This window comes from Poromitra crassiceps (genome assembly GCF_964638095.1).
Source record: "Poromitra crassiceps genome assembly, chromosome: 16".
Lineage (NCBI taxonomy): Eukaryota > Metazoa > Chordata > Actinopteri > Beryciformes > Melamphaidae > Poromitra > Poromitra crassiceps.
The window spans coordinates 14,534,590-14,559,524 of record NC_139645.1 but is presented as its reverse complement, the minus strand read 5'-3'; the positions used below and the strand labels follow the sequence as shown (position 1 = coordinate 14,559,524).

At 46.0% G+C, this 24,935-nt stretch overlaps 1 protein-coding gene and 1 pseudogene across 2 annotated transcripts in view; both read right to left on the bottom strand.

The window, feature by feature from the left end:
* Positions 1-242: 242 nt before the first annotated feature.
* lrp4 (low density lipoprotein receptor-related protein 4) overlaps positions 243-24,935 on the bottom strand; it is a 99,446-nt gene continuing 74,753 nt past the window's right edge. Inside the window, exons 24-38 of the mRNA XM_083653319.1 lie at positions 23,988-24,074; positions 23,734-23,905; positions 22,211-22,373; positions 20,912-21,137; positions 16,367-16,670; positions 15,399-15,617; positions 14,169-14,303; positions 11,375-11,483; positions 10,884-11,028; positions 9,382-9,495; positions 9,119-9,227; positions 7,544-7,608; positions 7,347-7,434; positions 6,605-6,746; positions 243-3,572 (exon numbers count right to left, since the gene is read on the bottom strand). Coding sequence (XP_083509445.1) covers positions 3,222-3,572; positions 6,605-6,746; positions 7,347-7,434; positions 7,544-7,608; positions 9,119-9,227; positions 9,382-9,495; positions 10,884-11,028; positions 11,375-11,483; positions 14,169-14,303; positions 15,399-15,617; positions 16,367-16,670; positions 20,912-21,137; positions 22,211-22,373; positions 23,734-23,905; positions 23,988-24,074 — 2,429 coding nt within the window. The 3' untranslated portion in view covers positions 243-3,221. The remainder of the gene's footprint in view (positions 3,573-6,604; positions 6,747-7,346; positions 7,435-7,543; positions 7,609-9,118; positions 9,228-9,381; positions 9,496-10,883; positions 11,029-11,374; positions 11,484-14,168; positions 14,304-15,398; positions 15,618-16,366; positions 16,671-20,911; positions 21,138-22,210; positions 22,374-23,733; positions 23,906-23,987; positions 24,075-24,935) is intronic.
* Positions 18,486-20,465, bottom strand: LOC310791090 (transmembrane protein 214-A pseudogene; annotated as a pseudogene). The gene has a single exon. The product of its transcript is annotated as a transmembrane protein 214-A pseudogene (transcript).

The following is a 24,935-nucleotide window of genomic DNA, read 5'->3' as shown; positions in this document are numbered from 1 at the left end:
TCCGTTTGTCCAGTTTGTCTCAATAACACTCAGTGTATAGTGTTAAGCCACTTTGAGTTCTAGAAAAGCGCTATATAAATGCCACGTATTATTAGTTGTATGTCAGCGATAAACCCCCCAGCATTGTCTGTATTATAGCACAAATATCTGAGGAGAATAAATATATTGCATCCAACCAGTGCATGATTTAAGATGGAGTGAGCCAAAGGTTTCATTGAAATGCAAATGCAGTTTTATATTAAAAGATAGCAAAGGGATAATTCACTATATCACACAACACAGCTTGTTAGTACTGCAATGGAAATACATATACAGTCTTTTCATATTTACACATTAAGTGACAACCAAACAAAGAAATCATAAATACCTCTTTTTGTTAACTTTACAACAGCTATACGCGACCAATATTTCATAACATAAAAGAGCACTATTAAATAACTGGCATCTTCCCTATCATTTACAAGGCTTGGAAACACAGTGGTTAAAATAATCCAGCAAAAAAAAAAAAAAAAAGTTCTTCTCCAGTGAGTAAAATTAATACAAGTCAAAAACGGTCATGAAATCCCTTTGTACAAAAGACTATACAACATAATCAACACAATATCTTCAACACAAATGTTTGCTTATATCCGCATGGTAAAATCTGTACAGTTAAGCGATCCTATAGCAGAGTGGGAGGGACTGTGAGCCGGGTGATTGGTTACTTGGTCGTGGTGACGCTCTGCAGGCCGACCATCAACCAACCGATATGTAGCTGCCAAGACCCTCTTTCATTGGCCTCAGTGCTTTGTCTAGCAGCAAATCAGCAAGTTGCTGAACTTGTAGAAGATACTTCAAAATACATGGTTTTTGAAAAGTCTAACAGATATATATGTCAATATAGTAATATATTTCCTTGTACCATATTTTGAAACGACAGATAGAATGGTACTCTTCAATGTTAAAGCAATGCATAATATCTTTACTTGTATTAAATTAATGATTTATTAAATTGTCAGTGATATATTTCTAAACTCAACACGCTCTCACTCCCAACCCGTCCAAGAGCGATGCTTTGTCAAGCGCCTTTTAGCGGCCTCCTTACCGCTTTGGGAAGCCTTTCTCGTTTTAGGGAACACGCAGCACAGAGCAGCTGTGGCTTCAGGCAAAGGTCAGGCACACCTCGGGGGAATTTAGGTGTAGGTGTCCAGGACCCCCCCAAACCCAAAGGGGGTCTCTGACCCTCCAAAAGAGGATGGAGACCAGGGGGTGCTTGACCTTTACATGAAACTACGTGCTGCTCCGGGAAAGTGCGTTCTATCAAACTAGAAAGGTTTCCCAAAGCGCTATGGAGACTATGGCTAAAGGCTCTTGGCAAAGCGTGGCTCGTGGACGAGTTTGGCATGAGAACGGGCTCGCTGCCTGACGGGTTGTTCCTAAAGGTATTCCATGCTGGGGATCATTGGTGATACTGTACTACAGCAGACACTGCGAGTGCACGTTGCATTACAGGTTCAGAGTTGACACATCCACTTGAATCAGAATGCGTAAAAAGAATGTCACGTACATTCTCAACCTCTGAGAAGTATAAATATAGCTGAAGAAGAAAAACAAATAAATGCTTGGCACTTCATCACGGCTTCCTCTCTCTGCTATCCCCGAGGATCAGCAGCGGTTGGATTGAACTTAAAAAATAAAAATCTAATTGTCTTTTGTTGACGATGAATAGATTTCTGCAATCAATTGAGAGTACCAGCCAAGTCCTTGGTTGACTTGTTGGCTGGGCCGTAAATCAAGACATTAGAAGCAGATGGAACAACCAGAAGTCTCACCGTGCATGGGAGAGGGAAATATTTTCTGGCTGTCAGTGAGTCAAATTATCCCATGAAGATACAAAAAAAATCAAAAGAAGATACAAAAAAATCACTCTTCATATCGAATCTGATGAAGCAATATGAAAAACGAGTTGTTCGCTCATTCTTGCTATTTTAATGTAATCTATTAAAAAGTGTCAATCCTGATATCCTGGTGTGCGCTGTGATTCACCCTGCACCAGCTGGCAGCCAGGAGAGAAGCACTGCTGGGCACAGGCTATCAGCTGTTTGGAATCCCATTAAGATACATTTGTAGTGAAGTGTAGAAGAAGAAAGAAGCATGGAGACCTTGCGAAGCCCCGCCCTTTGGCACTGTCATAAATAGAACTTTTGAATACCTGGGTCCTGCTGTACATAGTTGGACGCACAACACTCTCACCGTTCTCTAAAATAAGCAAACCCACTCTGAAAAGTACAAAATGTTCATAAATAGAGTTCATAAAGACATGGCAAAAATGATGAGTGGCATTAGAGAGAGCACTGTGTTACCTAGTCCAGGAGTATATTATATCGTTTTAGCTTTGTCAAAAAAGTTCACCCAAAAATTGTAACGTTCTATAGAAGCGTCCCTCGCGGTGAGTTTGCATCCTTAAAAATTGCTCGGGACACGAGCGAGTCTCTGCTCACGTCTTCCCCAGAGTCTTTTGCTTTCTTATTCCAGCATGCTCGTTAACGGTCTTTTATCAGTTTGCCTGGAGGCAGTAGCACTGAGGTTACTGTCGGAGGACTGCACTGTGTGTGTGTGTGTGTGGTAGGACGGAGTCCCAGTTTCAGAGACAGGAGTAGTGTTGATGTGAACTTGCTTGTCTAATCAGGCTCATGTGTACCGTTACTCTACGTACCGTATTTCCTGTCATATTGGCCCAGGCCTTTTATTGAGCTCAACTGCAGAGGGTGCCAGGCCTTTATTGGAAGCAGGCTTATATTCCAGACATTTACTTCTAATTCCCTCTGTTTGATAAGTAGATTTGCTTTAGTGTTTTCTGATCTGCTTCTGTTGGGGTTTGTTCGTCTTGTGGCACTTGTACGTAACTACAAACTACCGCTAAATGATATAACCAGGAGTTTACCAGTATCCAGCATTGTTTTTCCCCCCCAGCCTCTATTTAGGGCTGGCCTATATTTTGTTCATGTCGACCAGACGACCACGCCCACAGCCAAGACTTTTAATTGGCCACCATTAGAGGAAATACGGTAGTATCAGGATGCAAATATCACTATGTTTGTACCTATAAGTATCTGTGTGCGTAAGTTGTGCCAGCTCTTAATACAGATGTACACGTCCGTGTGTGTAGGTGTGTCTGCGTGGGAGATAAAGCAGAGGAAGGGGAGGGGGGGGGGTTTGGGGGCATATGGGGGCGGGACCCCTCACACCTCGCTCTCAGTGGAGGGCTTGCGTGCGGAGGCCCAGCCGGTGTCGGGCAGGCTGTGTTGGGTGGCGTGGCGTAGCGGGGTGACGGCGGCAGAGGAGGGGGTGAGCGTGGCGATGGAAGAGCACTCGGACGCCTCCTCCTGCAGCAGCTGTTCCGTCTCGCCGTCGTCGAGCGAGGCGCTGCTGGCCTGCAGGGACACCGTGTCCGTGCGCATGCAGGCGTGCAGGCCACCCCGCGACGGCTTCATCTGCTTCAGGTCGTCCCAGTACAGCTCCTCGCTGGACAGGAGACACACGCCCTCCACGATGCGGATCTTCTCCTTGGTGTAGCCTCCGTCGCCGCTCGCCTAGAGGACGAGACGTGGTTAGTTAGCCGGAGCCAAGCAGGGGACAGTTCATCCCAAAAATCAAAAATACATAGCTTTACCTGTAATGTTATGAGAGAGTGCAGAGTTTTGGAGATATCGGCCGTAGATATGTCTGCTTTCTCTTGACAGCAGTGGAATTAGATGGCACTCGGCTTGTGATGCTCAAAGTGCCAACAAAATACATTTGAAAAATTCAATAGCAATGTCTCTTTCAAAAAATCCTTGTGGTGAGCATTTTCATGTAGGAATTATTTTCTTTTGAGCGGACTACACGGTATAGTTTGTGTCGCTAGCTAGCAATTAGCAGTGCTAGCTAGCGGGTGTAGTCCAGTCAAATGAAAATATTCCCCACATGAAACTGCTCACAACAAGGCCTGTGGATTATTTTGAGTCATGATCTTCCTGGAAAGAGACATTGCCGTTGAGTTTTTCAACTGTATTGCAAGCCGAGTGGCATCCAGTTACATTGTATTTGAGCGAAGGCAGACATCTCTACGGCAGATATCGACAAAACTCGGCAACTTACACAAAACTATCTAGATGGATAAATAGCACTACTGTAGGTAAGAGGAAAATGCATTTTACATTTTGGGGTGAACTGTCTATGTGAATGAAAATGATCAGCTACTCTCACACGCTTAGATCTCATCAATCTGTGATGTTCAATACATTCCAGGAGTCATTTTGTGATCAACTGTTGTAATTTAGTGTCTTGCTGAACCCACTTCCCCTCAACCTGCCTTTCTGTTAGTCATTTCCTACATTTCCCAGAATGCCTTTCAACAAGCCCCAGTACATGGCTGTGAACTTGTTACATTCAGGTAGCTGTGGGTTACGTGCAGGTGGAGAGAGCGATGGCAAAAGCGTAGCAGGAACGACAGAGGGAGACTTTTCCCAGTCTGATTCTGAGGGACCGACACCAAAACCTGACGTTGACGTTTTAGATCGCTGAAACATCTTCTGACACCAAACTGCATTGTTGCTGCTGGAAACATCTGGAGGCGACGTTAACTCGTCTACCATTGGCCGGCTATCCACCAAGAAGAAAAATACACCCAGGAATGCAAAGCACATCACCAATAGCTTAACAGAGTTAAAGTGTTTTAGGGTGGATTTTTCCTCGAAACAGCAACCAACTGCAAAAACAGTCCAGAACAAGAACCTCTTCACACACAGCCCATGCACAGCAGGTTGGCTCCGTTTAGTAGCGCTGCGCTTCCCTCGACAGTTAGTCTAGCAGCAATATCTTATTTGTGACAGAAAGCAACAGGGTTGATGGGAAATGTAGTTTTTAATTTTGACTAACTAACAATACCACTGCTGTGAAACAGAAACTAGCAATTGTCTCCCACACATTCTTGTTTGTTTCTGGTAATTATACCAAGGTACCACTGTTAATATGAGACTGATACGATATGTTCAAAGAGGACACTTGAAGCAGCTTTAACTCAATGCGTCTGTCGTGGCGTTTCACGTCTAGCTACCTTGTGAGAGAAGTCAGTTACAGCAGAAGACCACCCTGTAAGTAGTGCATTAATTAATAGACATGCTATTGATCACAGCACTCTGAAAATGCACCAAACAGTTTCAAAACGGCTCGCATGCAGTGAAAGATACTAGGAAGAGAGCTACGGACAAACGGAGGAACATATGAGAAAAACAAAGAAAAGGGGAGAAGAAAAGGGAGAAAGCAGACGTGGGAAGGCCATGACTCATCCGTGCGGCGTAGCTACCTCTCCGTGGGACAAGTGGGTCAAAAGATAAAGGGGGAGAGGGAGTTGTAAGGATGAGAGAGCTGCAGTGAGGGAGAGGGGGAGGAGGAGCGAGGGAGAGGGGGAGGAGGAGGAGAGAGGGAGAGGGGGAGGAGAGAGGGAGAGAGAAGTGCTGGGCTCAGTGCCTGCTCGCCTCACATCCATCTTACCATATTCCAACACAATTAATACAGTGGATAAGTCCCGCCCGCTTCCGTGTTCCGCATGGGACATCAGGAAGTGTATTCTCCACTGACGTCAATTGTAAAATCCTCAAGTAAACGAGTTTTACTTGGACAAAACAAGCTATGAGATGAATCACGAGTGACCATAAAATATTTGAGTTAGACCAAACCAAAAAAAACAAACAATCAAACAATCACCCCCCTTTTTTTTTGTCTGAGTCAAATGTTTTATGGTCACTAGTCGTGATTCATCTCGTAGCTGAATGGCTTGGTTTGTCCAAGTAAAACTCTTTTTATATGAATAAATGTCAATGGAAAAATGAATGGGGAATTCACTTCCTTAGGTGCCATGCGGAACCCGGAAGAGGGTGGGACTAAGGTACTCTATGACATTTGTCTGTATGGTTACTGGCCATACACCTACACTCTATCATCATACACCTACACTCTATCATCATACACCTACACTCTCTCATCATACACCTACACTCTATAATCATACACCTACACTCTATCATCATACACCTACACTCTATAATCATACACCTACACTCTATCATCATACACCTACACTCTATCATCATACACCTACACTCTATCATCATACACCTACACTCTATCATCATACACCTACACTCTATAATCATACACCTACACTCTATCATCATACACCTACACTCTATCATCATACACCTACACTCTATCATCATACACCTACACTCTATCATCATACACCTACACTCTATCATCATACACCTACACTCTATAATCATACACCTACACTCTATCATCATACACCTACACTCTATCATCATACACCTACACTCTATCATCATACACCTACACTCTATCATCATACACCTACACTCCATCATCATACACCTACACTCTATCATCATACACCTACACTCTATCATCATACACCTACACTCTATAATCATACACCTACACTCTATCATCATACACCTACACTCTATAATCATACACCTACACTCTATCATCATAAGACTGAGGATTCACCTCAAAAATCCATTCCTGGATTTAAATAAAAGATCATGGGTTGACGACTCGTTACCTCTTTCTTATATCGGAGCTGGTTGTAAATGGGAGGTTTCTGTGACGCCTCGATCTTCACTTCCTGTGTGGACGTCCGGTACGACGGGTTGCTGTAGGTCAGGTTGCTCACCCCCGGATCGGCAAACTTGGACTTTTTATGTCTGTTGGTCAAAGACAGAGAGGGATGGCGCATGGCCGAGTCAATCCAGTCAATTAAACTCCAACATCAAATGTCGGTCATTCTAACTTTGGTCTAAGAAAAGGGAGCAGAAAACGAAGCGGGAGGTTTGAGGTCCGTTCTTCACATCCAGAACATAACTCTGAAGATACAGTAACTATAAAACCAGAGGTGGGGACTGGAGTCAGGTGACTCGGACTTGAGTCAGAGTCGAGTCACAGTTTTAATTGCTCGAGACTTGATGCATGAAGAGAAGACGTGACACTTGACTTGTGATCGGATCTTCAGCAAACAAAAGCATCAAGCAGGGAGCAACCAAACTCTCCCGCGCCCTTCTTTCTAACAACCTTAAATTTGATTGGCTGAAAATGTTTCATTGTCATCTCTGCATTAAAAAAAACAACCTCTGAGATCAACACAAAAACATAGTTACAGTTATTGTTCAGGATGTTTTTATAGTGATCATTGTACAGGGAACACAGGGGACATTTTATTTCCTTACAACGGTTTAAATCCTTTATTGTTTTGTTTTTGGTTGTAGTCATCATTGTAGATGTGAATGGGCCTCGACAGTTGGACTTACCTGTAAATAATAAAGGCAGCAATGAGGATCAGAATAGCCAGGATGGTCAGAGCTCCACCAATCACGTAGCTGATATGAAGCCCCTCCCCTAAGAGAGACGGCACAGGTGTTAGTGAGTCTTGTGTGTTTACCAGGCAAATCCAGTACCGGTACTTTTGCTCGGACACAAAGTGCTGAGTGAGCGATCCTGTACTGACCGTGGGGCGCCGTCACCACATTGCTCTGTAAGCAGCCCTCCACATTTAGGTTCTTGTCGGTGCAGCTATGAAATCACACAAAACACTGCATTAGGAACTAAAGCATAGCACAGCAGATCTTTGTCAAATGTCAATTATACTAGAGTCAAAATGATACATATTCAAGGATTCAAAGATACTTTATTTGTCACGTGCACAGAAATACAGAGTAAGACATGCAGTGAAATGAAATGGGATCTGTCTGCTACACTGTGCAAGAGGAAAAAACAAACAAACAATACAAGAAACAGGAAGTAAAAGACATAAAATGCTATGCATAAAGTGCAATACAGTATCGTACAGTCCCTGCAATAAATAAATAAACCTAATTAAAAAGGCAGTAGCCTAGCATGGCCTACATAAGTTTAAAAAGGAACCTTAAAAAAAAAGAAAGTGTTACGTGGTCCTACTGCTGCTAGTATTCCCATGATTTCACATGCATTTCCTACCAATATGGCACTTTACAATATAAACACAGATCATTGGCTGTTTTTGTCATTTGATTGTAATCACCCTGTTTATAGAGTACCACAGGAATGAGTGGGAAGTAGCAAATCGCCGCCATGTTGGTTCGTAAGGGGAAAAGGCCATGGGATTTTGGTTAAATGCACAATATGTTGCTCGTTGAAGAAAAACACAATCTGTCTGCTTGATCTATATGAGACTAATAGTCTTGCATTGCATTCTGAAACAATGGACATTCAACAGGACACAAGCAAAGTTTTGTAAATGGGGGACAAAAAAGTATATATATATATACTGTATATATATGTATATATGTGTGTATATACAGTATATATTTACCAGAAGAAGATCCACCTTGGATCGAAACGTTGTCGCTTTAATTAATAAAGAATCCTAACTATACCTTTGTGTGCGGGCTCTACTTATTTCATCATGAACATCAACGTATTCTCAATTATTTTCAAGAAAGAATCACTTTGTAACAAAACTAGTTACAAAGTAAAATAACTTATATACCGTAATTTCCGCACTATAAGCCGCACCGGAGTATAAGCCGCAGCAGCAAAATTGCCTGTTTGTTACATATATAAGCCGCACCGGACTATAAGCCGCGGGTGTTTTAATGTTTTATTTTTATTTTTTTTATTGTGTTTTAATGTTTAATTACCATATGTAAGGGTTCGTGCACAGAGGGGATTGTCGGGAAAGAGATGGCTGTTTGAGGAAGCTCCCATTTATTAACATTTCAACAAAACAACATAACACAACACCACCTGTGTTTTTTTTTACAGTGCACACAGTGTCCGCGGTGTGGTGAAAAGAGGGCAAGAGAGGAAATTAAAACAGAAGTGGATTTATAGTTAGAAAGAGTGCTAAAGAAGAGAGAATTCTGTTTTTTATTTTTTTATTTTCTGAAAAAATCCATAGATAAGCCGCACCGTTATATAAGCCGCAGGGGCCAAAAAACGGGGGAAAAGCCGCGGCTTATAGTCCGAAATTTACGGTATATATATTTTTCAGTAATCTTCCTCAACACTGTTCAGAAGCTATTCAGAAGGAAGATAGACTTACTTGACAAGTGCTGGTCCCCTCTGCGGGGAGTCTGTTGCTTTGGGGATTTTGTTTGGGAGCGGGGTGCTGGTGGTTCCTCCGGACGGTGCGGTGGGGACGTAACCTGAGACTGATCCAACAACACACACTAATCAGCACTTCAATTTTAAACCTGTGTCAAATGCGAGCACATACCATACACAAGTAACACACAGTGCCACACACAGTGCCACACATAGTGCCACACACAGTGCCACACACACACACACACAGCAGTCACTCACTAGTGGAGCAGGGGCGGCCGTCGGGCTCGTCGGGACAGGCACACACAAAGCTGTTGGTCTTGGCGAAGCAGAGGTGAGTGCAGCCTCCGTTGTTCACCCCACAGAGGTTGGTGCCTGGAGAAGAGAGGGGGGGGGGGGGGGGGGGGCGGGGCTTCGGTGAGGCTGCGTTCACACCAAGCGTGTTTGGAGCGGCTTGTTCCAAGTTCCAACTCTGGAGCGTCTGCTTTTAGTTTGGTTCGTTTGTCCACATGAACGATGCCATTTGAACTCTGGTGGCACCAAATAATGGCACAGAGATGCCTGGAAATGCCTGGAGTCTTAGTGCTCTATCAGGAGAACTGTGATGCGCTTCAGTAGAAGTGAGAACACAATCTGAACTAGCTACAGCAAATAACCCCAAAACACAAGGGATATTATGGACGTAAGAGGCTGGAAGTTCAACATCTGATAGTAGCAGTTACTAAGAAAGCAGAGTAAAACCAAATCAAGCGAGGGTAAGCTTGGAGACAAGATGTGGTGAAATAATGGCGCACAAACGTATTAATTATAGTGAAGAGCGCAGATGAGTCCATCATCCTTAGCAGATATTACAGAAACAAATCAGATTTTCATTTGACTCGCTGCTGCCAAAATCTAACCTGGCAGCAGGACAGCTTACCAAAACTCTGTCCAATATATGAGCTACTTTTCTGGCTTGCAATTGGGCAGAGTGAACCTACGTTCACACCGCAAACCAATGAACCAAATACAATAAAGTATATTTTACTGCTGTGGTCTGAGCCAAAGAAAACAAACTGTAGGTGTGATCGCACCTTTTATAACACCTCTACACAAATTAACAGTCTATTTTTATTACACATAGATCCCAATTTAAGGCATTGGTTTTTCCAATTCTTATAATCCATGATTAGTTACTGTTTCCTAATGTTACATTTCTTTTTCTTTCATACAGTTTCATTATTTTGTTACCATCAATTAAAGAAAGGTACAAAAACAGGGGCAAATCCCTCTGCATCTTGTGCAGACAACATGCTGAACCATGCTTCCTTTAGTGAAACAAATGGCTAATCGCGCTGCCAATCAAGCTACCAAGTGATAAACACTGTTCACTTCCTATATGTACTTCACAATAAAATCGTCCCGTTAGTTTGTCAGTGGAAAACCTTTAATCTGAAGAAGCTGCGCAGGAAATGGAGTTAAGAATTCCAAGCAAATTGACATCCTCCAGGACGGACCCTCAACGTAGGAAACAGGCGTTCAGGGCGGGAAGTGGGAATGATAGAGTAAAAAGGTACATTATTGTGGCTTTAACATTTTTCTACTATTATAATAGTCCATCTGTATTGACCCCTTACCGACTGACCGAACACTTCACCAGTGTCTTCACAGTAACGTTCTTACCGACTGACCGAACACTTCACCAGTGTCTTCACAGTAAAGTTGGCGACAGCGACGCGGACTGACGATGCGTCTCGCCCTGTCGTCCAGCAGAAAAGCCTCACCTGTCTGTCTGTGAGGAGATACCACTATGATGTCCATGAGGCCCTCCACGTTGGGCAGCACCGTTTCCTTGCTACGGCCGGTGTGCTTATCCACGCGCTGGATGGACTTAGTCTGCCAGTCCGTCCAGTAGATCCAGCGGTCTTGCTGCGAGAGTCGGGAGAAAGGGGTTAGAGGGGAGGAGACCGGCTTCAACTGGGGAAAAGGAGGCAGAAGAAGAGAGGAGAAACCCAGACAAGGAGCAGGGGGGAGGGAGGAAGAGAGGGAAGGGAGGAAGAACAATGAGGGTCAGAGATGAAGAGAAGTAGGAGAAATGGGTTCAGTCGAATGGGTTCAGTATGAGTGGGAAGGAGGTATAGGCACAACCAGTGAGTCAATGATGAGTGAGTGAGTGAGTGAGAGAGCGGGTGGGTGAGCGGAGGATGCAGCTGGGAGCAGGGGTCAGCTGAGTGATTGACAGCCCGGGGGGGGTGGGGCGGGGGATGGGGGGTACCTGTGTGAGGGCGAAGGGGTGCGAGACGGGGCTGACGAGGATCTGGCGCAGTTTCCCGTTCAGATCCGAGCTCTCGATGCGATCCAGATGAGCATCCACCCAGAAGATCCTGCAGAAACAAGCATTGGTCAGATTTTTGGTGAACCCACATTCCGTCAACCTGCCTCATCCATGCTATTTTAGTTAGTGATTTCCCCGCCGGTGCCGAATGCCTTTCGACAACTGGCAGAGATCTGGCCTGCACCTGGGTTTAACTGGCAGAGATCTGGCCTGCACCTGAGTTTAACTGGCAGAGATTGGGCCTGCACCTGGGTTTAACTGGCAGAGATCTGGCCTGCACCTGGGTTTAACTGGCAGAGATCGGGCCTGCACCTGAGTTTAACTGGCAGAGATCGGGCCTGCACCTGGGTTTAACTGGCAGAGATCTGGCCTGCACCTGGGTTTAACTGGCAGAGATCTGGCCTGCACCTGAGTTTAACTCGGGCCTGTACCTGTGTTTAACTGGCAGAGATCGGGCCTGTACCTGTGTTTAACTGGCAGAGATAGGGCCTGCACCTGAGTTTAACTGGCAGAGATAGGGCCTGCACCTGAGTTTAACTGGCAGAGATCGGGCCTGCACCTGGGTTTAACTGGCAGAGATCAGGCCTGTACCTGTGTTTAACTGGCAGAGATCGGGCCTGTACCTGTGTTTAACTGGCAGAGATCGGGCCTGTACCTGAGTTTAACTGGCAGAGATCGGGCCTGCACCTGGGTTTAACTGACAGAGATCAGGCCTGCACCTGGCTTTAACTGGCAGAGATCTGGCCTGCACCTGAGTTTAACTGGCAGAGATCAGGCCTGCACCTGTGTTTAACTGGCAGAGATCGGGCCTGTACCTGAGTTTAACTGGCAGAGATCGGGCCTGCACCTGGGTTTAACTGACAGAGATCAGGCCTGCACCTGGCTTTAACTGGCAGAGATCGGGCCTGTACCTGAGTTTAACTGGCAGAGATCGGGCCTGCACCTGGGTTTAACTGGCAGAGATCAGGCCTGTACCTGTGTTTAACTGGCAGAGATCGGGCCTGTACCTGAGTTTAACTGGCAGAGATCGGGCCTGCACCTGTGTTTAACTGGCAGAGATGGGGCCTGTACCTGAGTTTAACTGGCAGAGATCAGGCCTGCACCTGGGTTTAACTGGCAGAGATCGGGCCTGTACCTGAGTTTAACTGGCAGAGATCTGGCCTGCACCTGAGTTTAACTGGCAGAGATCAGGCCTGCACCTGTGTTTAACTGGCAGAGATCGGGCCTGTACCTGAGTTTAACTGGCAGAGATCAGGCCTGCACCTGGGTTTAACTGGCAGAGATCAGGCCTGTACCTGTGTTTAACTGGCAGAGATCAGGCCTGTACCTGTGTTTAACTGGCAGAGATCGGGCCTGCACCTGGGTTTAACTGGCAGAGATCAGGCCTGTACCTGTGTTTAACTGGCAGAGATCAGGCCTGTACCTGTGTTTAACTGGCAGAGATCAGGCCTGTACCTGTGTTTAACTGGCAGAGATCTGGCCTGCACCTGTGTTTAACTGGCAGAGATCGGGCCTGTACCTGGGTTTAACTGGCAGAGATCGGGCCTGCACCTGGCTTTAACTGGCAGAGATCGGGCCTGTACCTGGGTTTAACTGGCAGAGATCGGGCCCGCACCTGGGTTTAACTGGCAGAGATCGGGCCCGCACCTGGGTTTAACTGACAGAGATCGGGCCTGCACCTGGGTTTAACTGGCAGAGATCGGGCCTGCACCTGAGTTTAACTGGCAGAGATCGGGCCTGCACCTGGGTTTGGGCTGTGGGTTTTACGTGTTGATGGAGAGAGCAATACTGATAGAGCTAACAAGACTTTTGCAGTCGCGCCCCTTTACTCAAAATGCAACATGTCTTGGGGCTTCAATGCATTCTGGTCTAATGAGGCTACTGTGGGTGGAAAGATGTGTCGCTCTGCCTCTTCTAAGATGGATTTCAAATCATATAAAGAAATGATCCAAACGCATGCGTTTTCACTGTAAGACTTTGACAATATACTCACTTATGTATTGTTTTTCAAAATTAAATGTGAGTATATTGTCAACAAAGTCTTACAGTGTTGGATAATTTCTTCATCTGGATTACACACTTGAGACATGTACATGTAAACCGCTCAACAAAGATGCTGCATCGTTTAACGACTTGTATTATTCTCGGTATGTTCAGCTGTTAGAATTACGTGTTGCATTATCTTCTCTGCTTGTCTTGTATATAATACTTTGTGCTGCTGCAGTGACTTCACTTAGAAATAGCGACCACTGCTCCTGGCCTGCCCCCTGGAGGATAGGACAAGCCTGGATGGGTCAAATGCAGAGGACATATTTCACCGGCCACCGTCAGCATGAGTGTGTGTAGTGGCCGCATGCCAGTGTTGTAGTGTGTTCATGTGACAATAAAGACGGGCTGCCGTCTGAAATCGTGTTTTCATTTCCCCACAGGGATCATGAAAGTTTGTGATCTATCTATTCTATTCTTACTCGGCCCCTCTGTGTAAGCAGAGGCCATACTGCCCCCCTCTCTGACCTTCCCTCTGTGTAAGCAGAGGCCATATTGCCCCCCTCTCTGACCTTCCCTCTGTGTAAGCAGAGGCCATATTGCCCCCCTCTCTGACCTTCCCTCTGTGTAAGCAGAGGCCATATTGCCCCCCTCTCTGACCTTCCCTCTGTGTAAGCAGAGGCCATATTGCCCCCCTCTCTGACCTTCCCTCTGTGTAAGCAGAGGCCATATTGCCCCCCTCTCTGACCTTCGTGTGTCGTAGTCCAGCGTGAGTCCGTTGGGCCAACCCAGGTCGGTGTTGATCAGAACCTTCCTGTCCGAGCCGTCCAGGTGGGAGCGCTCGATCTTGGCGATGTGACCCCAGTCTGTCCAGAACAGATATCTGCAGAGGCAAGGCTGAGCCGTGAGAACACATTCTTTCATACACACCTGATACAAAAACAATGCACATTAAATGCCGGAAACACATTTGTGTATATTCGTTCTCCCATAGAGAGCCAAAGTGAAACGTCACTTCCTGCTTTCTCCCTGTGCCAGCGGTGAAGAAAATATGAATGGCGGTGGACGGAGAATAACGTTGCTTTTTTGATCCCGTTTGAATTGTGCCACGGGGTGCCAACGTTCATTTTGTCAATTTAAAACAAAACTTTGCATGTAAAGAAAGTCACAGTTTGTCGTCAAACTGAAACGTAGGAGTTAGTTTCGTATAAAAACTACATAGCTCGTGGAAGCTCGTGGCATGTCGCCGGTCTTCAGCTTTGCCGGTAAAGAAAGTGACGTCACTTAGGCGATAGTGCATGTAGCCTTTCTGATTTATAACTTATAGTGCAACAGTTTGGCGACAAACTGCGACTTTCTTGACATGCAAAGTTATGTTTTAAATTGACAAAATTAACGTTGGCACCCCGTGGCACAATTCAAATGGGATCAAAAAAGTAACGTTATTCTCCGTTCACCCATTAATATTTTTTCAGCGCTTGGTACAGGGAGAAAAGCAGGAAGTGACGTTCACTTTGCCTCTCTATTGTGTACTATGTGAGTAGCTAGTGATGTACATAATCGTCTCTGTAAATCTTTCTCTGTGTATCCTCCTCTCCATTTAGTTATTACTTGCTGTAGTTTTCTCATTGCGTTTGTTTGTCGTTATATTTTTGCTGTAACCATTTGTTTAATTATCTTCAATACTTCTTTTTCTTATCTAGATCTTTTCATCTGCTGCTGTGACAACACATCATTAAAACGAACAGTTCACCCCAGAATGGAGGTTCAATCATTATCTATTGAACTTTTTACTAAAAATCAAACACACATTGTCTTAGCTCCTGTAGTTCCATTCAATCCTCTCCCTATAGACTCTGTAAGGAGAGGATATATCCCAGATATTTTTCACAACTTGTGCAGCAGAATCAAAATGTTTGGTAGCCAAACGACTGTACTGTTTCTTTAACACCCCCCCCCCTTCCCCCTCCTGTCTCACCCTTTGCTGGGGAACACAGCGATGGCTCTGGGCTCGTCCAGACTGTTGTTGACCAGCACTTTGCGGCTGGTACCATCTAGGCGGGCTACCTCGATGGTGTTGCGGCCGGTGTCGGTCCAGTACATGTTCCTGGACACCCAGTCCACGGCCAGCCCGTCTGTGGTCTTCAGGCCCTGGCTGATCACTGTCTCCATGCCGCTGCCGTCCAGGTTGGCTCGCCTGGGAAGCACGGGGAAGGTAGACAAAATAGATATGTTAACAGGGCTGCACGCTTAAAATTGTTTTATTGCACTTTAATGTACATTTTTACTTTTTTCAGTGCAGTACGTCGCAATAGTAGTTGCAGCGAGAAAGCATTTCAGCAACTGTGCAGCCGTCATATGTAATCAATAATTCTACCGACCACCGGAAGTGGAGGGACTAAGTGTGTGTCTGTGTCAGTGAGTGTTGAGCAAGTTACTTTCAAAATGTAATATACTAGATATTACTAGTTACTTTCATTTTAAAGTAATACATTACTTTACAATATTACTATCTGTGTAGAGTAACTCGTTACTTATTACACTACTTTTGCGTTGCTTTCACCAAAATAACAACAGTAGCAGAATGAAATCGCCGCCCCGGAACCATCCCGAAAAATAATTTCAACCGTCAACTCAGTGTAAACCGTCCAAAATTCTAAATGTTATCCTTTTCCTTTGTTATTGTCATCTATAGTGGTTATTTGCATAAAAACACACCATTTGATTAGGAAATGATTGTATCTTTATTTAAATATATGCTTTGATAAAAAGAAGTAACTCAATTTGTAACTTGTGTTACTTGACAAAGTAACTGGTATAATATTACTGAAATCAGATAGGTAATAAGTTATATTGCTGAGTTACTGCTAAAAGTAATATATTACATGTAATATGTTACTTTTGTAATGAGTTACCCCCAACACTGGTCTGTGTCTGTGTATTAACCTTATGACGTCCAGCGTGACGTCAGTGTAGTAGAGCTTAGCGTCCACGCTGTCGTAGTCGAGGGAGATGACGTTGTGCAGCTCGGGCACGGCCACGTGCACGTCGGTGTGGTCGGCGGTGTCCAGGGAGATGCGGCGCACGCTGACACGGTTGGAGAAGAGCAGGTAGGTCTCGGGCGAGTCGTCACATGACCTGCCGTCGCCCTTCAGCAGGATGCCGGTGGGGCAGGCGCACGACGTGCCGTTGGGACGCGGCAGGCACAGGTGGGAGCAGCCGCCGTTCCTCTTGCCACACTTGTTGAAGCCTAGATTGGCCAGGGAGAGAGCGTTTTAAAGACTCACTGGACTCATTCGAAAGTATAAAACCAATGGAATATGAGACAGGACGAGAAAGGCAATTTTATTGGACTAGAAATCGATTTCGAGGGTGGAGAATCTGGAGAGTGCCCGACCCGTGACATCACAGTTGCGCAATTGTGCGCCATCGGCCCTTCAGTGACAGTCGCTCACTGATGACGTCACACAACTGCCCAAGTGACATCACAGCGGTGGGGTTGAGAAGCATCTCACTAACGTAAACATTATTCTCGTCAGAAACCACTTTGATTTGCATAGTTTAAATGAGTTTGCAGCCTAGGGATAACTCTAAAACATTTTATTGATCTATTTACGTCAGAGGAAGCCAGGATTAAACAAAACGATATCAGAAATACACAGCCTGTCTGCCCGTGTGTCTTTTCCAGGGATAGAGTCCTGCCTGGGCGGGTACAGATGGAGGTAGGTGAGGAGCTTTGAGGTTTGAGTGACAGATTGAGGGCGAATGGTCTGACGAGAATTACTCACAAGATAGTTTTAATGCTTTTCCATTGGTTACATTTGGTAAAACCCACAGAGACATGAAGGGTGACCAGTGGCATTGATTTATGACAAGAAATAAAAATGTGAAAAAATTGACATTCGAAGTCCCGCTCCGGCGACCTTTCGACGACCAGGCCTTCCTTTCTTTCTTTCTTTCTTTCTTTCTTTCTTTCTTTCTTTCTTTCTTTCTTTCTTTCTTTCTTTCTTTCTTTCTTTCTGGGGAACATACATACAGACGTGGCCACACCGTAAAAATGGTTTATAAATTAATGTTTCCATTGTGGTCCTTTGTAAAAAACAGTCTACAAACGTAATTTCTTTCTATAAATTAAATCAAAGGGAATCAGTCTTAAATTCAGGCTGTAGAAACTCGGAGGGAGGGACGACCTCTGCATCCAGCGGTGAGAAAAGGATTGGTAGAAAAAAGACAAAACGTATAAATAAAAGCATCCAGATTGATAAAGTTGAGCCAAAAGAAGAGAGACAGAGAGCCCGCTTGTCTGACCACACAGTGTCCAAATACGGTTTAAGAGAACGGGTCCAAAGGCAGCCAGTGTCAGTGTGTGTATAACTTTATGTTTGCACATCATCAGTAGGGGTGGGAATCACCAGATGCCCACGATACGATACTAAAACGATACTTGAGTCACGATACGATAGTATTGCGATATCGCCGATATTTCGATATATTGCGATTTCTTACTTTTTCAACTGCAAATGATGTCCCCAAAGGAAAACTTTGTCAACATCTGGTTTATATAAGAACAATTTTCCAGTCTGTACATCTGACTTCAACCATTTTATTGCAGCAACATTGTCAAGTAGACAGACCAACAACTTTCATAAAGTCATGTCGTTGACAGACCAACAACTTTCATAAAGTCATGTCATCGTTGCATGCACCTGACAAACTGAACTGTGTGTTACAGTCTACTTACAGTCCACCTTAACTGGATGTGTGTGTGGACTAGTGTACTTAGGTAGTTTTTGAACAATGCAACTTCACTTCACTTGCACAAAACATCTTGTGCAGCCCATTCAGTAACTAGGGAATTTGTAAATGACTGTTATGACAAAACTGTTACCGGTGGCCTGGCATGACATGGCCTGCAATTTTTTTTTTTTTTTGCAATATCGATACTTGGCGTCCAAATATCGATACAATATCATCAGGCAAAATATCGCGATACTATGGTGTATCGATTTTCCCCCCCACCCCTAATCATCAGTGTGAGTAAATAGCCGACGTCTACACGCTGCCATCATGCTCGCGTCAACAGTTCCTGCGCCAAGGTCTTGATGGCAGAGAGTATGTGCTGGAGCAGCTGCCACATGGAGTTGATGAAGGACAGAGCGTGGCTCTGCAGACACGACACCGACACTTCACCATTGCAGGAGTCCTGGAGGCTGGCCCACGCTCGCTGGAGCAGCTCGGATGTGTACGTCTGGGCAGGCAGGATGTAGCTGTGGTGGAGGAAGAGCAGGAGCTCCTTCAGATACTCCACTGCCAGGAAGACGTCAGCAGGAGTGTTGGTGCGCACCCAGTCTATGAGCAGCGGTGTCTTTTCCCTGAGCCACAGGATGAGCTGGGAGGTGTTTTCAGAGATGATGATGGCGGCTGCTTTTGCCTTTTCCAAACCTTGCTCCATCGGTGGCCCCAGGATCCGCATGCACTCAGAGTAATAGTATGGAGTGTTTGTCTCCAACCAGCTGAAGCCCTGCTTGGAGTAGAGGGTCGCCTTGCTCCAGGCCTGCTGCGATACTGCAGCCATCCCAGAGCTGTGCAGACACCTGGCTGTGGTGGAGTCGGTGAAGGAGCCGTGGGTATAGATGTCGTGAGCGATGAAGGCGGCAGCGCACACCAGCAGACCCATGAGCAGCTTGCACCAGGGGAACCTGTGGTCGCGCATCTTCACCTGCAGCTTATCGCAAAGGCTATTGCACCTTTTGAGGTCTGGGGAGTTTCCGCGTTTGTCTCTCATCTCCTTGTTGATCGCCGTGAACGACTGGATGGTTTCACGAAGGTTCTTCTGCAACTTTGGCGGCAAGACATTCCAGGACTTCAATAAATGGTGCAACAGCAGACTGGACTGGGGTAAGTGTTTGGTGTACAGCTGTCTCCACACCACAAGACTCTGAACATCCACACACAAACACTCGGTCATACTGCTGAGCAGCTCCCTCTTCATGTCGTCCGGGCAGTGTGGCGTGGCCCTGGACAGGAAGGGTGGCAGGTACGTGTGTAACGTGCTCTCAGGTTTGCCTCCAAATGCAAGAGCTTTGAGTCGGGGGTACAGGTGCCTCAGCTGCTCCTGCAGCCTTGATGACAGGGCGTTCTTGGGCATGAAGGCAAAATCCAGCAGAGGAAGGAACTCTTTAGGACCCATGATGCCAAATCCCTTTGTCAGGTTAGTGTGAAACAGGAGGAGTCTCTCCAAATAGGCGATGGCATATGAAGACAGAGACCTCAGCCCCAGCACAGGAAGCATGATAGCCAGCCACACTCGTAGTCCCTGGCTGAGGTCATAAAATCCGGCCTGGCCGAGAGCCCACATGATGGTCAGACACTTGTATGGACGATTCTGAACTGACCGCAACAACTGCACATACGCAGCCAGGCTTTGGGTGGCTATCCTGGGCTTGTCCTGCAGGATTGCCTGAATGCAAACTCGGTAGCCATGCAGCGGCTCTCCTGCATGTCGGTCGAGCTCCATGAGCATGGTGAAAACACAGTGGCTGAAGAAGTGCGCTAGTTGATCGTTGCATCGCCTGAGAAGGCCCTGGATCAGGCGCCTCAGCTCGGTTCCTGTAAGGCAGTACGGGTAGTCATGAGCATAGCTGCTGAGAGTAGGCTCGATCTCCGCGGCAGTCAGCTTGTGGTTGAGGTATCCTGCCAGGTCTTGGAGCCACACTGATGGGTTTTCTGGGAACAGAGTTTGACTGCGAGATAAATGCTGCTTCAGCTTGGTGACATCCAGAGCTTTGAAGGCCTCCACGAGGCTCCTGTGAGTTGCGGGCGCCTGTCTTTTGCTGAAGATGCTTTTCTTGGATGCTTTACTGGATGAGGGCTTCTTGTTTTGAGGCACCGGTGGCAGTGGAACCCATTCCTTGTTCTGTTTCTTCCGCATCTTCTCACAGCCCTCGAACAGCGTCTCGGACACCTTCAGGGCTGGTCTCGACCGTAACAGGTTAGATTCAGTCAGGACTTTACGTCCACAGCAAACGCAATTCTTGTCAGTCATGCAGGGTTGTTTTCCTGCTATTCTTTCCTTCCTTCACTACTTCCCATGAACCATGAGTGGTACAATTTATAACCTCAGCAAGGAAGGATTTATGACATCATTGATGATGTCACAATGTTTATGCATAAGTGATGTCATCAGTGATGACACTCGAGCAATTGTGATGTCATCAGTGATGTCATAGATGACAGTGATGTGACCTGGACACTTTATTTCTTGGGGAGATAGAACAACTGTATGACATCTTTAGCGACTTTCTTTCTTTCTTTCTTTCTTGGGGACAGGCATACATACATACTGCCAGACATACGGACAGACCCCCTTATAGACGCCTCGGCCTCTAGTGGCCAGTGGCCACACCGTAAAAAGATAATTGAATGTGTGCCTAAACACAGTTTAATCCTTACACCCTAGTTTCCCCCAGAATGCCGTGGGGCCGGACTCACCCAGCGGCCTCTCCCTGTCCACAGCCTGGATGTCCATGAGCCCGGGCAGGTTGGCGCGAACCGTGATGGCGTTGGCCCCGCTGGTCTTGTCCGCTCGCTGGATGCTGCGGCTCTGCCAGTCCGTCCAGTAGATGTGGGGCCCCAGCAGCGTCAGGCCGTACGGGTGCTGCACCGGAGACAGCAGGGTGCGGCGGTTCTGCCCGTTCAGGTCGGCCGACTCGATACGCTAGAGGAGCAGAGAGAGAACAGAGAGCCCAGTTACTGCGCTGATTCCATGACGACGCATGAAACCCTCCCATCTCCAGAATTACATGTAAAAAGTTACATTACAGGCTGGTTTTTAGCTCGACAGCCACGCATTTTTCAGTGCATCTATCTAATGGGTGAAAGATTTTCAAAAGCCCAAAGGGGTCATTGAACTTTGGCAACGCATAGAAGAACAAGAAATGGCATCTTTACATGTTGAAACAGGACGCTGAGGCGGGACATAATGCAGTGAGGGATCATTCAAAAGTCTAAACCAGGGGTTTTCAAAGTGTAGGAGAGTGAACCTCCCCTCAGAGAAGCTATAGACAGCTGCACCCCCCCCCCCCCCCCCCCCCCATGATCCACTTGGGTATAACGAGTTCCAAAAATGTAAACATCTTTAGCCTATATTCTTTAAGATTTCAAAACATCTTTATCCTTCTCTTATCAAATATCTTCTTTTAAACATTTTAATAATATTTATCCACTCTGAAGGACTTTTAATTGTTTTTAAACATCTTTATTATAACTAGCAGGATACCGATACAGTGTATCGAGTGTAAATGTTGCGTTCTCTGCATGTTCTATCTTGGGGGGGACACACTGTACAAAGGAATAAACGCAGATCATCTTCTACCTGCAGTCTTGACCGGTACTTGCTTTGCCTTTGAATCATGGTCAATGGGGAAAACCCGCACTCACACAGGTATGTTGAGCTGGAGGGGCTGAGGACTTTTATAACCTTGTTGGAGAGGTGGGGGAACTCCGTCTCCACACACACTGTGGCAGGGGAGCGTCCTCGGGGGATTGTTAAAAAAAACTGATGGTTTTATTGGTTAGAAATGTCTATTTACACCTGTAGTGCAACATGGGGTCCCCATGTAAGACACAAGTTTTCCAGGAAGTAAATCAGTAAATCAGAGTTCATTTGATGGGGCTGCAGAATACTCAATTCTTCCACTATACCACGTTCAATCAACCAAAAATAAGTGAGTGCAAATGAGTGCAAAGCTCGGGGCTTCTGTAATGTAACTCGTACGGGTGACCTCTCACCTCTGTGTGGGCGTCGGCCCACAGCAGCTGCGAGCTGGCCTTGTCGATGGCCAGGCCATTGGGCCAGCCCAGGTTGTTGCTGATGAGAACCAGGCGGTCCGAGCCGTCCATGGCCGAGCGCTCCAGCTTGGCGTGCTCGCCCCAGTCTGTCCAGTACATGTAGCTGCAGGAGAGCCAGGCAGAGGTCAGAGGGCAGAGGTCAGAGGGCGTGTGGAGGGATGGAGGGAAGGGGACTGGATGATAGATAGGATGAACGTTATTGATCCCTGAGGCAAAACTGGGGCATTATTACCACAGCAGATAATCGAAGAGCAGGTTGCAGATCTAAGAGTAACGGGTCCAGTTCTTTAGGTTCCCACAGCACATTAGAGATGACAATATATGTTTTAATACAAGGAGAGGACTTGCAGGGTAATAATTTTAAAGTTCCCTTTGCGCAGTAATAGAACATCTACTACCTCGGCTCCAATTAGATACTGTACTGCTCAATAGAAATGAACAAGAAAATGAATTTCTCGAGTGCTGTGATGAGGATTGATGGCACTAATGGCACTAGTGTAAAGGTAGTCAGCAGGCGTGCTGTGCAGTTATTAAACCTCACTCCCTCACGTCAATAAGACATGCTCTTGCAACAGATGACCATATGGGTTCTATCCCTAGCTGTCTCCCACGAACCGTAGGTTCCTGGTTCTATCCCCCACGAACCGTAGGTTCCTGGTTCTATCCCGCACGAACCGTAGGTTCCTGGTTCTATCCCTAGCTGTCTCCCACGAACCGTAGGTTCCTGGTTCTATCCCTAGCTGTCTCCCACGAACCGTAGGTTCCTGGTTCTATCCCCAGCTGTCTCCCACGAACCGTAGGTTCCTGGTTCTATCCCCAGCTGTCTCCCACGAACCGTAGGTTCCTGGTTCTATCCCCAGCTGTCTCCCACGAACCGTAGGTTCCTGGTTCTATCCCCAGCTGTCTCCCACGAAGCGCAGGTTCCTGGTTCTATCCCCGGCTGTCTTCCATGAACCGTAGGTTGCTGGTTCTATCCCCAGCTGTCTGCCATGAACCGTAGGTTCCTGGTTCTATCCCCAGCTGTCTCCCACGAACCGTAGGTTCCTGGTTCTATCCCCAGCTGTCTGCCATGAACCGTAGGTTCCTGGTTCTATCCCCAGCTGTCTCCCATGCCGTAGGTTCCTGGTTCTATCTCCGGCTGTCTCCCATGAACCGTAGGTTCCTGGTTCTATCCCCGGCTGTCTCCCATGAACCGTAGGTTCCTGGTTCTATCCCCAGCTATGGGGGTCTACACAACGCAGGTGACATTAGTACCAAGTGGAAAGAGGTAATATAGGCTAAAAGTAAGAATCCTAGTGTCTCTATGATACTCATAAATATGTCTCCATAATTGCCAAATTAAAACGTTCACTGACGCACGTACTGACAGATTTCCATATCAAAGATGGGCAGCAAGGAGTCAATCTGTAAGCACTTTAAAACCAAAACAAAAAGGATTTTCCCGAACATGTCGCCTCTCTCACCCCATCTCATGGTACAGGGCGATGGCTCGGGGGCTGTCCAGGTTCTGCCAGATCAGGACTTTCCTCATGGAGCCGTCCAGGTTGGCAACCTCAATGCGGTTGGTTCCCGTGTCCGTCCAGTAGATCTTCCTGCCGATGGCGTCCACTGCCAGGCCGTCAGTGGTCATCAGACCTGTGGAGGTGGGGGGAGATGGAGTCATGACTGCTATGCCTGGCAGAAGTTGACCTGTATTGTATATTTAAGCTGTCCTCACCAGTGGAGATGATTTCTTCGTGTGCCGTGCCATTGATGTTGGCTCTGCTGACTTTCTTCAGTGTGCTGTCAGACCAATACACTTTGCCTGCAGGGGGTGCCATACACACATGTCAGGGCTTGAGTGGGAATTCCTCACTTATAGTGGGGCTCAAAACAGCACCTATAGGTCGCTTCCGGAAAGAAGCGCCAAAATTGGCACAAATACTCCTTGTGGACTGTTATTTTGATAAAAGTAACTGGCCACGCAGAAATTTAATTTTTTTCCAAGATGGCCGCCATTTCCAGCCTGAAAACACTATTTTGGGGGCAACTTTGGGTAGAATTTTCCAATATGAATGATCTTGTTATCAAACCATACATTTATGACCACAGAGAAGCCAGATTTATTCCATGAAAATTTCAAAATGGCTGCCATTTTAAAGATGGCTGCCATTTCAGCCATTTTTACCATAGGATTTCACTGTCCAGGGCGATTTTGATGATTCTGGTGTCGAATGACAGGTTTTTAACTATGGAAATTTCAAAATTATACATCAGAAATGATTTGTATATCTCCTTTTGCCATTTACTCTGCATATATTTTCAAAGTAATGTGAAAATATGCATAAACAACAGTATTTTAGAGATTTAGTATTTTAGAGTAAATGGTAAAAGGAGATATACAAATAATTTCTGATGTATAATTTTGAAATTTCCATAGTTAAAAACCTGTCATTTGACACCAGAATCATCAAAATCGCCCTGGACAGTGAAATCCTATGGTAAAAATAGCAGAAATGGCAGCCATCTTTAAAGGATGGGTTTTCCGTGGGGAATATGAATATATATTAAATCTCACGCCCCTAAGGTTTTCGAATCCGTTGAAATTTTTGAAATTGGATATTCACTGCCAGAGATATCAAGCATCTCTCACATATTTTTTGGGCCAGCCGACGCGTTTCGCGTC